The sequence below is a fragment of the Taudactylus pleione genome, unplaced genomic scaffold (genome assembly GCF_031769625.1).
Source record: "Taudactylus pleione unplaced genomic scaffold, aTauple2 ptg000009l, whole genome shotgun sequence".
Taxonomy (NCBI): Eukaryota; Metazoa; Chordata; class Amphibia; order Anura; family Myobatrachidae; genus Taudactylus; species Taudactylus pleione.
Window position 1 is genome coordinate 12,313,855 of NW_028284412.1, and position 14,480 is coordinate 12,328,334.

A 14,480-nucleotide genomic window follows, 5' to 3' on the forward strand; every position below is an offset into this window, starting at 1 on the left:
AGTGTGTAATCAGCATAAATACTGTAGGTAGAGAAGACAAGAGAGAGTGAGCCCTGCTCGCATGAGCTTGCAATCTATAAGGGATGTGTTTAAGCATTATGGCCATAGGTGAGTTAATATTGATGGTGCTGTCATCAGTGGTTAATTTCGATGGTATGAAACCATCGGCGGGGTTTTCACCCATCAATGAAAATCCCTGCTGTGGGGAACAATCAGAGATGGGGGCAGGGCTTAGCGGGCTGCCGGGGGCAGTTTTAAGACGTGTTAATCCCTGCACGAAAAAACACACAAACAGAAACCATTGCTGCCTCACAGCCATTGACCCGATGGTTCTCCACCATCTATGACAAAACCATTTACCATCAATGGCAAACCATCTATGGCCATCCCTACCTTGTATAGCTAAATAAGTTTGGCGAGAAGGGTGTATTCAAAGTAAAGATGAGCTGTTTGGTTCTAGTTCGTTTATTTTTTAGCCAGGTTCAGGACCAAGCACATGGCCAGGCACCATCTTCCTGGAGCCAGGAGTACCGCAATGATGACATGTCAGCCCAGGAAGATGATGCCAATACCACGTGCTTGGACCTGAACCTGGCAGCTAACTAGAACTGAAAAACACATCTCTAAATCAAAGTAGCTATGTATGTATCCTTTTAGGGACTAGTTGTCATTATTATGTGATGTGCAAGAAAAAAATTGGATACTGCTGCTAATTTGTTTTCAAATCTCTTTACTTCTCTGTTTTATATATCCTACCCTTCCTCTCCTTTTCCTATATATCTCAATGCTTCATCTTTCTTTCTCAACTTTTTTCAACCACTTTGCTTCTCCATGTCTCTCTGATGTTGTAATCTCACTTGTCTACTTTGTTTCTCACTCTGCCACACCTCATGCCTCAATGCACCTTCTTCACCCTTCTGGTCCCTTCCATTGCCCTTCTGTTAACCTATATCAGTGGACTTAGTCACACTGCCCCTCCTGTCTCAGATATTTAGCTGTGATATCCTGCAGTCATCAGATCGTTTTCTTGACGTACTCGATGTCATTCGCTGTCTGAGTTCTCTGTATGAGCGATTAGAAGAAGAGCGTGGACTATTGGTCAATGTTCCCTTATGTGTGGACCTAACTCTCAACTGGCTGCTAAATGTCTTTGATGGGTAGGCATCTCCAGACACCCTGTATGGTAAAAACAGCGCAAGATTTCTCTGTATAAATATACCATTAACCAAGTATCCTCGAATCACCAGGCTTCAATATTTTCTTTTTTTTTTTACTCATTACATTTTTATTGAATTTCACATAAAATAAGGGTACAGAAAATAAAGGGGAAAAAGCAAAAACAGGGGTGGATGGGTGTACAAATAAATAGGACAAGCAAATCCTATCTTCTGATACACAGTACAAACAGTATTACAAACGAATACAGCATAAACTGGGTATACAATAAAAGTAAAGTAAAATTAAACATTGGAAGAAGGAGATTGAAGGACAGGGAGGTCAATAGACCTGCTCTGATTGGAGGAGCGACCATGCTCATCCCTATATTCATTTCATCTGAACCACTTCATATGGGGAGACGAAGCAGAAGTGGAGTATTTACACTCCGCAGTCTCAAAATCACAATGCTTTTGAACCTTGGATTCAATAACGATTAGACTAGGGAGCTCATTCAGACCCGCTTGCAAGATGCGATCGCTCGCTGGCAAAAAGGGGCCGGATATTTAAATGAAGTGCTCGCACTGCATCGCGTAAGGACGCCCACTGTGTGTTAGCGAGCTACGGCAAATTGCGCTCGCAAGTGTCTGAAGATGACCCCTTGCCTCTCACAACACACGTCATCTCCGGGAAATGTATGATTAATCGGGACCATCGTGAGCCTTTCCCCGCCGCAAGCACTGCGATCAGTGCGGGCTGAAATACATGCAGGTGACGTGTACAATGACGCTACTTTGCTAACTGTGCACGCCCTTTAAACGCCGTTTTGGCGGGCAGACACGCCTGGTTCGCAACAACACTCCCCCATTTACAAGCACCTTCCCCAGTAACCACCCACAAACAGCGCTATCTGTCACTCAAAGTAGCGACCTGATAGTGGCTTACGAGCTACCAAAAGCAGATCGCAGCGAATGGCTTGCGCACGCGCACTGTGAATTATACGCATGCGCAGATGGACGAATATCGCTCAGAGCGAGCGATCGCGCCTTAGCGAGCGAGTCTGAATCAGGTCCTAGGTGCTGTAGTGGATCTCCATAATTGCGTTCTCGCAGCCTTAGTAGCAATTATGATATGACCCATGGTCTCCCCGCGACATATTACCAGGGTAAAAATGTAACAAGGCAACTAAAGGGTCCATCAGTATATTCAATCCAATAACTTTATTATTCATCCTGAAAACTTCAGACCACACGGTTTGTATAAGTGGACATGACCAAAAAATATAAAAAATGCTTCCCACACTACCGCAGTTCCTCCAGCAGTACAGAAAGACACATTTTGTGCTATTTTTCAGGGGTTAAATATACTCGATGAATTACCTTAATAAACATTTGCGAGTGATTAATACAGCGGGGCATCTTAAAACACGTAAGAAAAATTACTTCCCAGTCCCCTCAGCTAGAGTTCTGGACAAATCTTCCTCCCAATTCCTCTGACAAGCTAATTTACTTGACTTGCCTTCTATTATCTGAGATTTATACCACCACATTATGCCTCCCTTATGATTAGAAGTCTGAAATCACTCTAGAACATATTCAGGTAAAGATGGATATATTGTTGAAGAAGGAAGGAAACTCTGAATCCAATGGCGCAATTGTAAATACTTATAGAAATCCTGCTTAGGAATATTGAAATTACTTTCGGAAAATGAAACAACTGCATTAGCAGACAAAATATCCTCTAGGTCACCTAGGGCCTGATTCAGCTCGGATCGCAGTTGCTAATACGCACGCAATTGGGCGATTGTTTCGCACTACGCAAGCAAATGCATCGCAGTGCGCGTATGAGAACCAGCTGCTGCAATCGGAACTGCAATCGCAGTGGCAACACAGACCCATTACAGAGTGATTGATAGGAAGAGGGTGGTGGTCGGGCAAACGCAGACGTGCCATGGAGTTTCAACTGCATTGCAGGAGCATGCATAAATTATCCACTGCGATACCACACGCAGCCTGAGGTCTCATAGCGTGCGCTGAAATTAGCAATTCCTGAGTGAGGTCTGACCTGCCTTAATTGTGCGTATGGGTCCGATGTTACCGATTATCTTGCCAAATTGTACAGATGAGAGTAAGGGAAAGTGGGCATCCTTATGCAAGGCTGCGATCGCAATGTGGATGCAAACATTTGCATATCACCGCTGATATTAGCAACTACATTGCGTGCGTATTAGCAGAATAGGGATCCTTGCTGAATCGGGCCCTTATCCCACTCCTGACCCAAGATTAAAGCTGCAAATTAGTGATTAAATTGACTATACAGGGCTGTGACAGGGCAGGTGCTGGCAGAGATATTTCTTTACCAGCTGACACCAATTTATACCACGCTGATACAGTGGTATAAATAAGAGTGATGTGTCCAGCGCTAACCTTGTGATAGAGTCAGGGGCGTAGAGAGCCACGCGGGGCCCCGGTAAAGAGGGGGCGTGGCCTAATTTCAGGAGGCGTGGCCACGCCCCCTTGGGGAAAAAAAAGATTTTTGCAGCGCTGTGAGCCCCTCAGCCCGGCGCAAAGCCAGTGGGGGGCGCGATCAGTGTGATCGCTCCCCTCTTCAGGCATAGGAGATTGCTGTGGCTGCTACTTAGCAGCCACAGCAATCTCCCGCTGCAGTCCAGCACACGCTGTATGCTGGGCTGCTGCAGAGGGAGGGAGGAAGTGAAGGGGGGGGGCGGCGCCAGACCCGGGCTCCTGCCGGGCCCCTCTGGAAGCCCGGGCCCGGGTAAACTGTACCCGCTCCCCCCCCCCTCTCGGCGCCCCTGGATAGAGTAATATAAAGAAACAGGATGTAGAAATATGTTAGGATGTAGATAAGAAAGAAGCACAAAGCAAATATGTTAAAAAAAAGAGGAGTAATTTAATGAAACTGGGTATGGGGTAAAAAACAAGGAGTCACAATGCTCCCTTGTGCAATGTCCAAATGTCCAGTATAGCAATAGTGGAACTAGGAGGATATGACCTATATTGTATACATGGGTTATAAGAGAGCTCCTTTAGGGTGCCTCTTTCCGTAGTACATCGGGGGTGTCTACTTGAACCTTGTTGGAAAATATAATGGTGCGCCTGCGGCGAGGGGAATGTCCCTAAATAAGGGGGTAATGTCCTTCCTTGTATCTGGGTTGTAGGTTACATAAGGTAACCCTTTGAGGGGGTCCCTTTCCATATGACACGTGCCTACGTCTCCCTCTTAGCACTATGGTGACAACCCGTCTTCCCGTATTGGCATTTGTAGTCTCCAGTAGATGAAAATATAGGAGAGTGCTGTCCTGTGCGTATTAGTGAAGGGTGTGGGTAAACCCTTAATCAGGGCGTACCTACCGTATGAAAGATCATACGTCCCCTTACTAAATGTGAATGTTGTGGCACGTGGGTATAATAACAGTGCAAGACAGGGGCGGCGTCCCGCACTCCTGTCCCTACCGTGAGTATGCTCTGTCTCACTGGCACGGCGTCTCAGATCGCCTCCTGCTGACACACGCGGCTTCTGGTCACCGCTCCTCCAGGGTGCCTGTAAGCCGGGATAGATGACAGTCTCCACATGCATGTGTGCGCCGGCTCCCTGTGTCGTCTGTCCAGGTGCTCAGGAATATGCTGGGTAGCTGCAAGTGTGTCACGTGTGGGCACAACGCGTTTCAGTTGAGAAAGGCCGATAGGCTGAAACGCGTTGTGCCCCCACGTGACACACTTGCAGCTACCCAGCATATTCCTGAGCACCTGGACGTACGACACAGGGAGCCGGCGCACACACGCATGTGGCCTGCTCCTGTTGCCACCCACCCGTTTCTAGTCGCCTGCTCCTGTTGCCACCCACAAACTGCCTCTCCTGTCACTCATTCAACTGGGCTATCTATGCTGGGCGAGCGAGCGCTTCCCGATCTTTCGCAGTGGTTCGTGCACGCGCATTGTGTTGCATACGCATGCGCAGAATGCAAATATCGTCCAGCTACGAGCGATCGCATTCTAGCGAGCAGGTCTGAATCAGGTCCTCATTGCGAATTATAAAATTCATTGATAAATGAGGCCCATATTCCGTAGAAGAAGGTTGGACAATTTTTTTTATTATTTTTGGATATACAACCCTGTGAATTGGGGTTGCCATGCCTAGATCTTTATGAAAGACTTTGTTGAATTATTTATATTACTACATAACCTAATCTATTTATGACTGCTGCGATTAGATGGAGCAGCTACCAACTTCCGGTCCACTGCTAGCTGGCAGGTGGTGGCTGAGATCGAGGGCCGATTGAGAGGAACTTGATGTTTGTCCGGTGAGGAGTCAGGGAGAGTAAGTAAATCTTAGAGAGAGTGGGAAATTGATTTGTAGGATAGTGTATATTAAATCCTTCACTGCAACCCAAAACCACGTCATTAATATAATGACCACCATGTAGATGTAAAGCCCCTCCAGCATTTATCAGATGTTTTAGGGAAAATACTATATAACTGAACTGGAACATTAGTACCACAGTACAACTATTTATACGCTTTAACATTAATTTTAATGCAGATATAGACGGAGAAGTTGAGCTCTCAAATTTCATCATAGTCCTCCCTATATGGTGATTCACCAATATCAGTTTCCCAGGTATTTCATCAGGGTCCCTATTGAATGGCCCTGAGAGTGTGAACTCAGCGTAAAGCAACAAAACAGCCTTAGCCAGTCTCAGACTAATCTATTCAAAGGTTTAAAGAGGGCGCATTAGTACAGTAGGTGGGACTTGCATGAAAGTGTCTCAGCTGCAAATAATGATAAAAGTTTTTGTATGGAATATTAAACAAGGTTGGAGGTATAAGAATTGTGGAAATTGGGTTAAGTCATTGAGATATCTGATGCCCCTGCCAGCCATGTAACAAGAAAGTGAAATACTGTACCAAGACCAGCTGAAAAGACATGATTTTCGAAAGTGAGGATAAGGACAAGCGAATTATTAATTGAATTAATACTTTCTGAACCAGTTTTATTCACAATATAGAATAGAAGGTTTTAGGAAGGATCATCACTGTGAATACATGAACTAATTTTACATACCCCTACTGAGTTCCATGAAAACATATTAAATTTCAGTGGCGCTGAAGGTGTGCACAGGGTCACTCTTTACAGCTGAAAGTAGAGACAATGGGGTCATTCAGACCCGTTCGCGAGCAAAGGACGCTCGCAAACGGGTCGATGTTGCCCCACTGCGCATGTGCAGTGGGGCAATGTTGCCCCACTGCGCAGGGTCACTCTTTACAGCTGAAAGTAGAGACAATGGGGGTCATTCAGACCCGTTCGCGAGCAAAGGACGCTCGCAAACGGGTCGATGTTGCCCCACTGCGCATGTGCACGAAGGAGGGATCTCTGTCGTGCGCATGTGCGAGACCCGGACTGCGACAGCCAAGCTGTCGCTCCGGGTCTCGCACCAAAGGGGGCGTGCTGTCGATGTTGATTGACAGCACGCCCCCTTTGGTGGGCGTGCCGGGGGCGTGGCGGCCAGACGGAGGCGTTCCCATGGGAACGCCTACCGTCTGAAGCTGGCCCCACTGACATCAGTAGTGATGTCAGTGGGAGTGATTTTGGCTCTGATAGAGCCAAAATCACTCCAGGGCTTGCGGCAGCGAGACCCTACCGCAGGGTCTCCGTCGCAAGCCCGATGGTCGCGATGGTCAAGACCATCGCGACCATCATCATGGACGCTCGCTATAGCTGTGGGTGGTCACCCACAGCCATACGAGCGTCCAGGAGGACGCTCCATTTTCATGGAGGAGGGCCCTGATTCAGAGCGAGCGCTCTGGTCAGAGCGTCCGGCTCTGAATCAGGCCCAATGCCCCTCAGCTGCAGAAAAGGCTCTTTAATGTAAGAGCTGCGGAACTGTGCAATGCATTCATTCAAGTAGTAGTATTGGTAGACACTGTAGATACATTTAATATAAAATAGGACATTTCACTAACAGAAGGGAACATATGTAGCTATTGGTAGTAATAGCACAATATGCTGGCTGACTGGAATTATTAGCTTCTTACAGCAAATTGCACGGGGCTTTATAGGGTTTGTTTGCCTTACTTTGGATCATGTAGGGTTTTTGAGAAAAAAAAATAATATATTCATCAAGTTCAACCTACAGTAAACAAATATGTTGCACAGAAACCATATTACTATATCTCCCCATCCTTTCTTTCTCCGCAGTGCCCGCAATGGAAGAATAAGAGCTCTTTCTTTTAAGGCCGGAATAGTGTGTTTGTGTGATTGTGACGTGAAGGGAAAACTACAGTGTAAGTATAATATTGGATACAATGGATAGAATATAGAGATATATAGTTATAGAGAACAGGAGGATAGGAAATGACAGAAATAACAATGGAACAGACAGAACATTTAAAACAAAGGGCCTGATTCAGAGCCGGACGCAATTAGCGCTCGCTCGTCCAGAAAGTAGGGGTGGCTATTCAAATTAACCGTTCGCTCTTTGCGGTCTGTTCACGCCTCTAGGTCTGAACGAGCGAACAAAACATGCAAACGTAATTTTGTAAAAAACGCCCCTTGGCCGCTCGCATCCTACGTCATGTCCGCTATTTATTAGATTAATCGAGTACATCGACCAGGGTATGAACTGCTCGCTATTCTTGTGGTTGGTTTTTGCTACCACAATTTTGCGAGCAGTTCTTGCTATAAAATAACCCAGTGACGTGGTCAATGACGCTGCTGTATTAATTATGCACACCCATAAAACGCCCGTTTTGACCTTTAAGCACGCCTGCGTTAGGATCTCCCCTCCCCGTTTTCAAGCACCTTCCCCTGTTACCACCCACATACGCCTCATTCTGTCACTCAAAATAGCAGGCATTCGCTATTTAGCGAACAAACGATTTTCGGCCGCACTGACTGGTTCGCGCATGCGTATTACGATCCGTACGCATGCGCAGTTGGGCAAACATCGCTTGGAGCAAACGAGCGGCCGATTACGAGCGGCTCTGAATCAGGCCCAAAGTCCAGAGACACTATGCTGCTACAAAGGTATATGCAGGATTGTGGTAGAAAATGTTTATGTTCAGAATGCTAACATTCAGAATGTTGACATGGACAGAGGTCGTCATGTGAAATGTCGACATTCACATTGTGATTGTTTATAGTCGGCATGTTACCTCACGGAGTTTCCACTACCAAAGTGAGTACAGTATACCTAATCACAACCTGACCCTTACCCTAAAATTGTCAACATTATGTTGTGTCGACTTTCTGTCATAGTTGACATTGTGAATGTCGACATTTTAAATGTTGATAATCAAATCATGTCTACATTCTGGATGTTAGCACTCTGGATGTTGACATTATGAATGTATGAAGGGTTGGCAGAAGCTCAAGTGGCACACTGGGCTGCCTTTCTCCCCACTCTAGCAAGCAGTGTCGCTCTGAGTCTGTGCCCCTGCTGTTTCCTAACTTAGCAGAAAAGGGCCACATCTCCAGCTCCCTGATATTTTGATGTTAAACTCTATTTTATTTTTTTTAAATGGTATGAATCCCTGCACCGCCCCAATGCACTAATAGGGGCTGAATCTGAGTTGGACAGATCTCTTTGCACAGATGCAAACTATGAGTTTTTGCTTACAGTGCATGCACTGATGAGAATTTACATATGCTTGCGTAGGCCCATCCTATCCTGAGTCGTACAGAACAGTGGCGTCACAAGTGGGAGTGCGGGCCGCACCCGGGTGTCACCAAGGTGCAAACTCCCCCTCAGTGACGGAACTGAGTGCTACACTGTAATATTAAGTGCAGCACTCTGCTCCTGACACTGAGGGAGCTGGTATGCACACAGGGCAGTCCGCATCTGCAGCATCCCCCTGGTAAGAAGCACAGGATTCGGCCCACAAGACCACGCCCCCTGGTCACGAGGCCATGCCTCCTTTCCGGCGGCCCCGATGTGCACACAGCACCATTCTCCACACCGGGTGACACCGCGGGGAGGGACACCACTGGTACAGAACATGGACGTATCGCGCTCTAGGCACCCTGGCCACAAGCTACACCTCTGGTCACACCTCCCCTCATCTGTATGTTCATGCATGTGCTATGTCACACCTCCCCTCATCTGTATGTCCATGCATGTACTATGTCACGCCTCCCCTCATCTGTATGTCCATGCATGTACTATGTCACGCCTCCCCTCATCTGTATGTCCATGCATGTACTATGCCAGTGGTCTCCAAACTTAATTGGGGTGGGAGCTACTTGAGAAAAATAAGACACCTTGAAGAGCCACATTTTATTTCTGAAAGCTAAAATGTGGCTAATAACCAAATTTGTCATAGAAAAGCAACAATGCATTTATTAATACAGTGATAAAGCTGCTAGGCTTTGGATGAAGATAAAGTGAACGGAGGTAAGGTACCAGCCAATCAGCTACTAACTGCGATTTTTCAAACATGACATGGCACCGCTCGCGAGCGACGGGTTGGCGACCGCTGTACTATATCCCCAACTTTAGTTCTATTCATGTGCTATGTCTCCCCACCTCACCTGTATGTTCATGTCTGTTTTAATGCCTGTCATGTGTAATGCCCCCATCTGTATGTACATTCATGTGTTATGTCCCCCCTTTCATCTGTACATTCATGTGCTGTGCCCCCCTCATCTTTGTGTACATGCCCCCCTTCATCTGTATGTACATTTATGTTAAGTTTCCCCCTTCCATATGTATGTCCATTCATGTGCCATGTCCCCCCTCTCACTCTTGCATTTCCACATGTGTATTTTAAGTAGCACAGATTTTAAAATACAAAAATATTTTTTTAAATACGGGAATAAATCTAGCTCACACTTGCACACTCTCCCTGATTGTCAGGGAGACTCCCTGAAGTGTAGCAATCTCCCTGACTCCCTGAAGAGTCTAGCAATCTCCCTGATTGCACCTTACCCCCATTATGAAGCTTTTTTAAAAAAGACCCCAAGGAATATATACATTTAATTGTTATCATTAGTATCATTTCCCGGCATTGGTTATAAGGCACAATGATCCCTATGGCTACATGCATTTTCTGAAAAATATCAGGGTGTTTTAATCAAAAAGCAGATCTTACTAACTGCTTTAGGGCTCATTTACATTTGGATGTAAGTCAAATTTATGACAAGCCTCTCAGATGTAGCACTGCATGTCCACTTAACCGCTGCACTCATAGGTGTTGCTTTCACAAACTCCCTGATATGCCTTTTCAAAAGTAGGCAAGTATGATCTAGATGCTAGAGCCGTAGGGAGGGTGGTGCGGCTGGTGCCTCCGCACAGGGCGGAATCCTGCAAGGTCACCGGCCGCTACCTGCAGGAAGAGATCTCATGAAGTGCTACACGGCAGGGCAGAGCAACTCAAAAGAAATCCCCACCCAATGGCCGGTTGAAAAGCTTTGCGCTACCGGGAAGGAGGGGAGCAAGAGGGGCGGCAGTGCAGCACAGAGCGCGCTGCCGTCCTGCTATGATGCTGCTAGATGCCGCTGGATGCAACAATCCTCTTCATCAACTCCAAATCTTGCACTGTTCTATATAAATGTTGTAATAGCACGTTTCAAGATCCATGGAACTCAAAATCTCAAAGGGGTTGGAGATGCCTAACTTGCGCCATGCACGTGAATGCCCTGGATCCATGGCTCCACGCGTGCGAAGACGTGCAACTTTAAAGTATAAATCAGACCTATAACTGTAATGCCAGTTGGTAGATAGGCATCTTTCTCTGTGGCACCAAGTGTCTCTTCCTGTTTTCTCCCTTTTACCGTCATGTAATTAGTTTCCAGTAATCTTCCGATATAAACTATGCTGTTGGCATATGTAAACATATGTAGCTTTTGCAGAACCCTGCTGCTATCCCCTGATGAGCATCTGCTTCCCACCTCCTGTCCTGCGCTGTGATAAGAGTCACTTCCTGTGAGAGTATCATAGTCTTACAACACTGTACCTTTTCTTTTAGATTTATTCTCAGAGGTAGCAGGAACTGAAGGGACTTGTGATCAGCGGCAACTTGGTCTTCTTCTGCATGAAGCCATTCAGATACCCCGCCAGCTTGGAGAGGTTGCGGCTTTTGGAGGAAGCAATGTTGAACCCAGTATTAGGAGCTGTTTTCGATTTGTAAGTGGACAAATGTGTAATTGCTTGTTCTGCTTGGTCACTTTCTATTTCACTTCCAGACTGTGTCAATTTATTAAGCTGCAGTGTATCGTAGTGACAAGAAATTGCCACTTACTAAACTTGATGTCTGCGTAATTACATATTAGTAAGAGGCAGGGGTGTAATTTGACATTTGTGGGCCCTTAGGAATATTTGGAGGGCCTCTTCAAAACTCACAAAACACCTAGAGGAGGGGGGAAGGGCATTTGCATACACCTGGGTTCCACAGTAGCTAGTCATCTATCACTGTGACCCCAACACTGGATCACCCAGGAAGGCTAAAGCCAATCCTTGTACTGAGTCACTAAGGTTGAGATGTATCAAACATAAAGAGAAAAAATGGAGATGTTTTCCATAGCAACCAATCAGCTTCTGGCTGTTATTTCATAGAAGGTGCTAGATAAATGATAGCTAGAAGCTGATTGGTTGCTATGGGCACTGTTTCCACATTTTCTGTTTAGAAGGTTTTATACATCTTCCCTTATAGGGGGGGATGCACCTTAGAGTGGCAGTGTAACCCCCCCTGTCTGCACTGCATTATGGGCCTGATTCAGCAAGGAACGCAGAGGGGAGAACGCACGCACTTGGCCCATGTTTTCGCACTGCGCATGCGCGAACTAGCCAATGCGATCGGGTTAGGAGACGCAGACTACACGCAGAGTGTACGCAGCCCCTTTCCGATATTGATTGACAGGAAGTGTAGTTTGTGGGTGGTGACGGGGTGGTCGGGCCAACGCAGGCATGCCTGTGCGTAGGGACTCCATTTTAGGGGCGTGCATAATTAAGGCAGTGCAGCGGCATATGCAGCCACACCGTCAGCTGTACACAGGAAGCGGCCAAAATCCTGCGGCAGGTCAGGTCAACCACTAATATGCTAATGGGTCCGATGGTTCTCGATGTTACCGATGGTTATGCTATCTTGCATACTGATCAGGCTTTGAGTAAAGGGAGATGGGTGACTTAATATGCCGCTGGGCGTCTGCATCTTGTGCTGCAGTCTCCGTGCGTATGTGTTTATTAGCATGTTCTCGCAGCGGCTGGGTGCGTGCGTTCTCTCCTGTGCGTTCCTTGCTGAATCTGGCCCTATGTTTGGACTGGGCACAATGATCTAGACCCTTGAAGTCCTCTGACATTATGCAATGACAAATAGGTGCTATGTGTCTTTGGTTTTAAACCCCCGATATTTAAAACACGCAAATACAATACAAATACAGTGACCACTACACAATATACAGAGCATCCCAGTGACCATCATAAAATACACAGGGACCATCAGAAGACAGCATATATCCTTTCAATTAATCACTGCTTCTTATTTAATCTGTTAGATAATAACCTTTTCATATTGTACAAAATCCTTGCTCCCTCATCTTGTAAACGCAGAGAAATAAATACTTCATGTCCCAATTTACTCCCTTCTGATTCATGCAGTATTTTGAAAGAGAGGTGTAGAGGAAGAAATTATATTCTCCAGAGAACTCATAGCCATACTTGCTCACATTTCTTTTCTCACTTTCAGGACAGTGTATGATAGGTGGCCTATGCATGCTATGTAATTTTTAATATGTACATTAATAAAATATCCTTTTTATTGATCGATACAACCGTCCTGTATTAGTTTTTTTTATTTATTTTCAGCCAACGCTGGTTTACCTGTATATATTATTCTGGAGTGAAATTAAGCTTGTTGTTTGTCTTGCTCTTCAAAAGTGGTTTGATTTATCATTGGTCTTGTTTAAAAAGTGTCCATATAGTTGGAATTTTGGTACAGGTATTAATGAACTAACTATCTAAATTGTTTAGGACTAATAAACATAAAACTTAATGAGTTTTACTTATTTGCATAACAAGTGACTGTAATGTTTTTATAGGGCAATGGAACAGCATCACTGGAGCTTTCCCAGTTCCTGGAGTGGGGAAGTTTGGAGCCGCAGTCTTTGGTTTGGCTCCCGGTTTTACATCGTGTGACGTTGGCTGAGACAGTAAAACATCAGACAAAGTGTTCCATCTGTAAACAGTGCCCAATAAAGGGATTTAGGTATGTACAGGGGATGCCATATATATGTTTAGTTTAATTGTATAAAAATGAATCTTATCTCTGAATCAGGCCTAGTGCATTCTAAGAGGTCTGTACGGCAATGTAAGCTCCAATTCACAACAGCTCTTAAATACAATTTAATGCTCCTTTAGGGCTCTATTTACTACAATCCGCATATTGAATGCAGATTGTAGTGTGATATTATCGGCTGAATTCGCATTGCGAATTCAGGCAATATCACAGGGATTTACTACAAATCCCTTGCAGGGACAGAGCTTGCGATAAAGCTCTGTCCCTGCGAATCCCCTCCGCACACTAGTCACAGTATTTTTGCAAAATACCGTGACAAAGTGCCGACGCATGCGCCGACTAACTGTCGCTGCTACCCCACTCGGCGCTAAGCCCCGCCCCCCGGCGCTTACCTGCAGTCATCGGTGCTCCAGTGATGTCTTCCATGCCTCCGGTCAGCTGACATCCCATACTGCACTGGGACACGGACACCTGATGACCGGGCCGCAGTGCACTATGGGAGACCAGCTGACCAGAGGGAGAACATCACTGGAGCCCCGATCACCGGTCCATGGAGTGAGGTAAGTAAAAAAAAATGTTTTACTTTTTTTTTTTTCTAGCAGAGATCAGCTTGCGGTCTGTTTAGACCACACAGCTGATCACTGGGACCGGCTCCGTTCTCTGCTCTGCCCATTACAGCAGAGTAGGAGCCCGGTAACCGGGGGAGACCCTGGATAACGCCACCTCCAGGTGGCGTTATTATCACAGGGGATCCATAGGTATTTTTTTCACTATTTATTTTTAGTAACTACCAGGCAAATCACATTTCCCATTACAATTATGGGAAATGAGATCTGATTACTAAATATAAGTGATACTTAGTGGTTGGAGTAGAATTTTACGAATTCTACTCCAATTGCCCTGTAATAACTATAGATGATACTAAAATAATGTGAAAATGGTGTGAAAACACCCTTTTTCACTTTATTTTAGTAAAAATAATGATAATAAATAGAGCCAGGATTCCTTGCAGGACGGTCTGTGTACTATTTGTTATGCACCACCTCTCCAGCCCAGCGTACCAGCCCCTGTCCAGGA

At 45.7% G+C, this 14,480-nt stretch overlaps 1 protein-coding gene across 3 annotated transcripts in view; it reads left to right on the plus strand.

Moving 5' to 3' along the window:
* The window catches only part of DRP2 (dystrophin related protein 2), a 129,852-nt gene that overhangs the window by 54,397 nt on the left and 60,975 nt on the right, over positions 1–14,480 (plus strand). For all 3 annotated transcript variants that reach the window (XM_088467231.1, XM_088467245.1, XM_088467238.1), the window contains exons 11-14: positions 956–1,157; positions 7,372–7,457; positions 11,139–11,296; positions 13,207–13,373. In XM_088467231.1, coding sequence (XP_088323357.1) covers positions 956–1,157; positions 7,372–7,457; positions 11,139–11,296; positions 13,207–13,373 — 613 coding nt within the window. The remainder of the gene's footprint in view (positions 1–955; positions 1,158–7,371; positions 7,458–11,138; positions 11,297–13,206; positions 13,374–14,480) is intronic.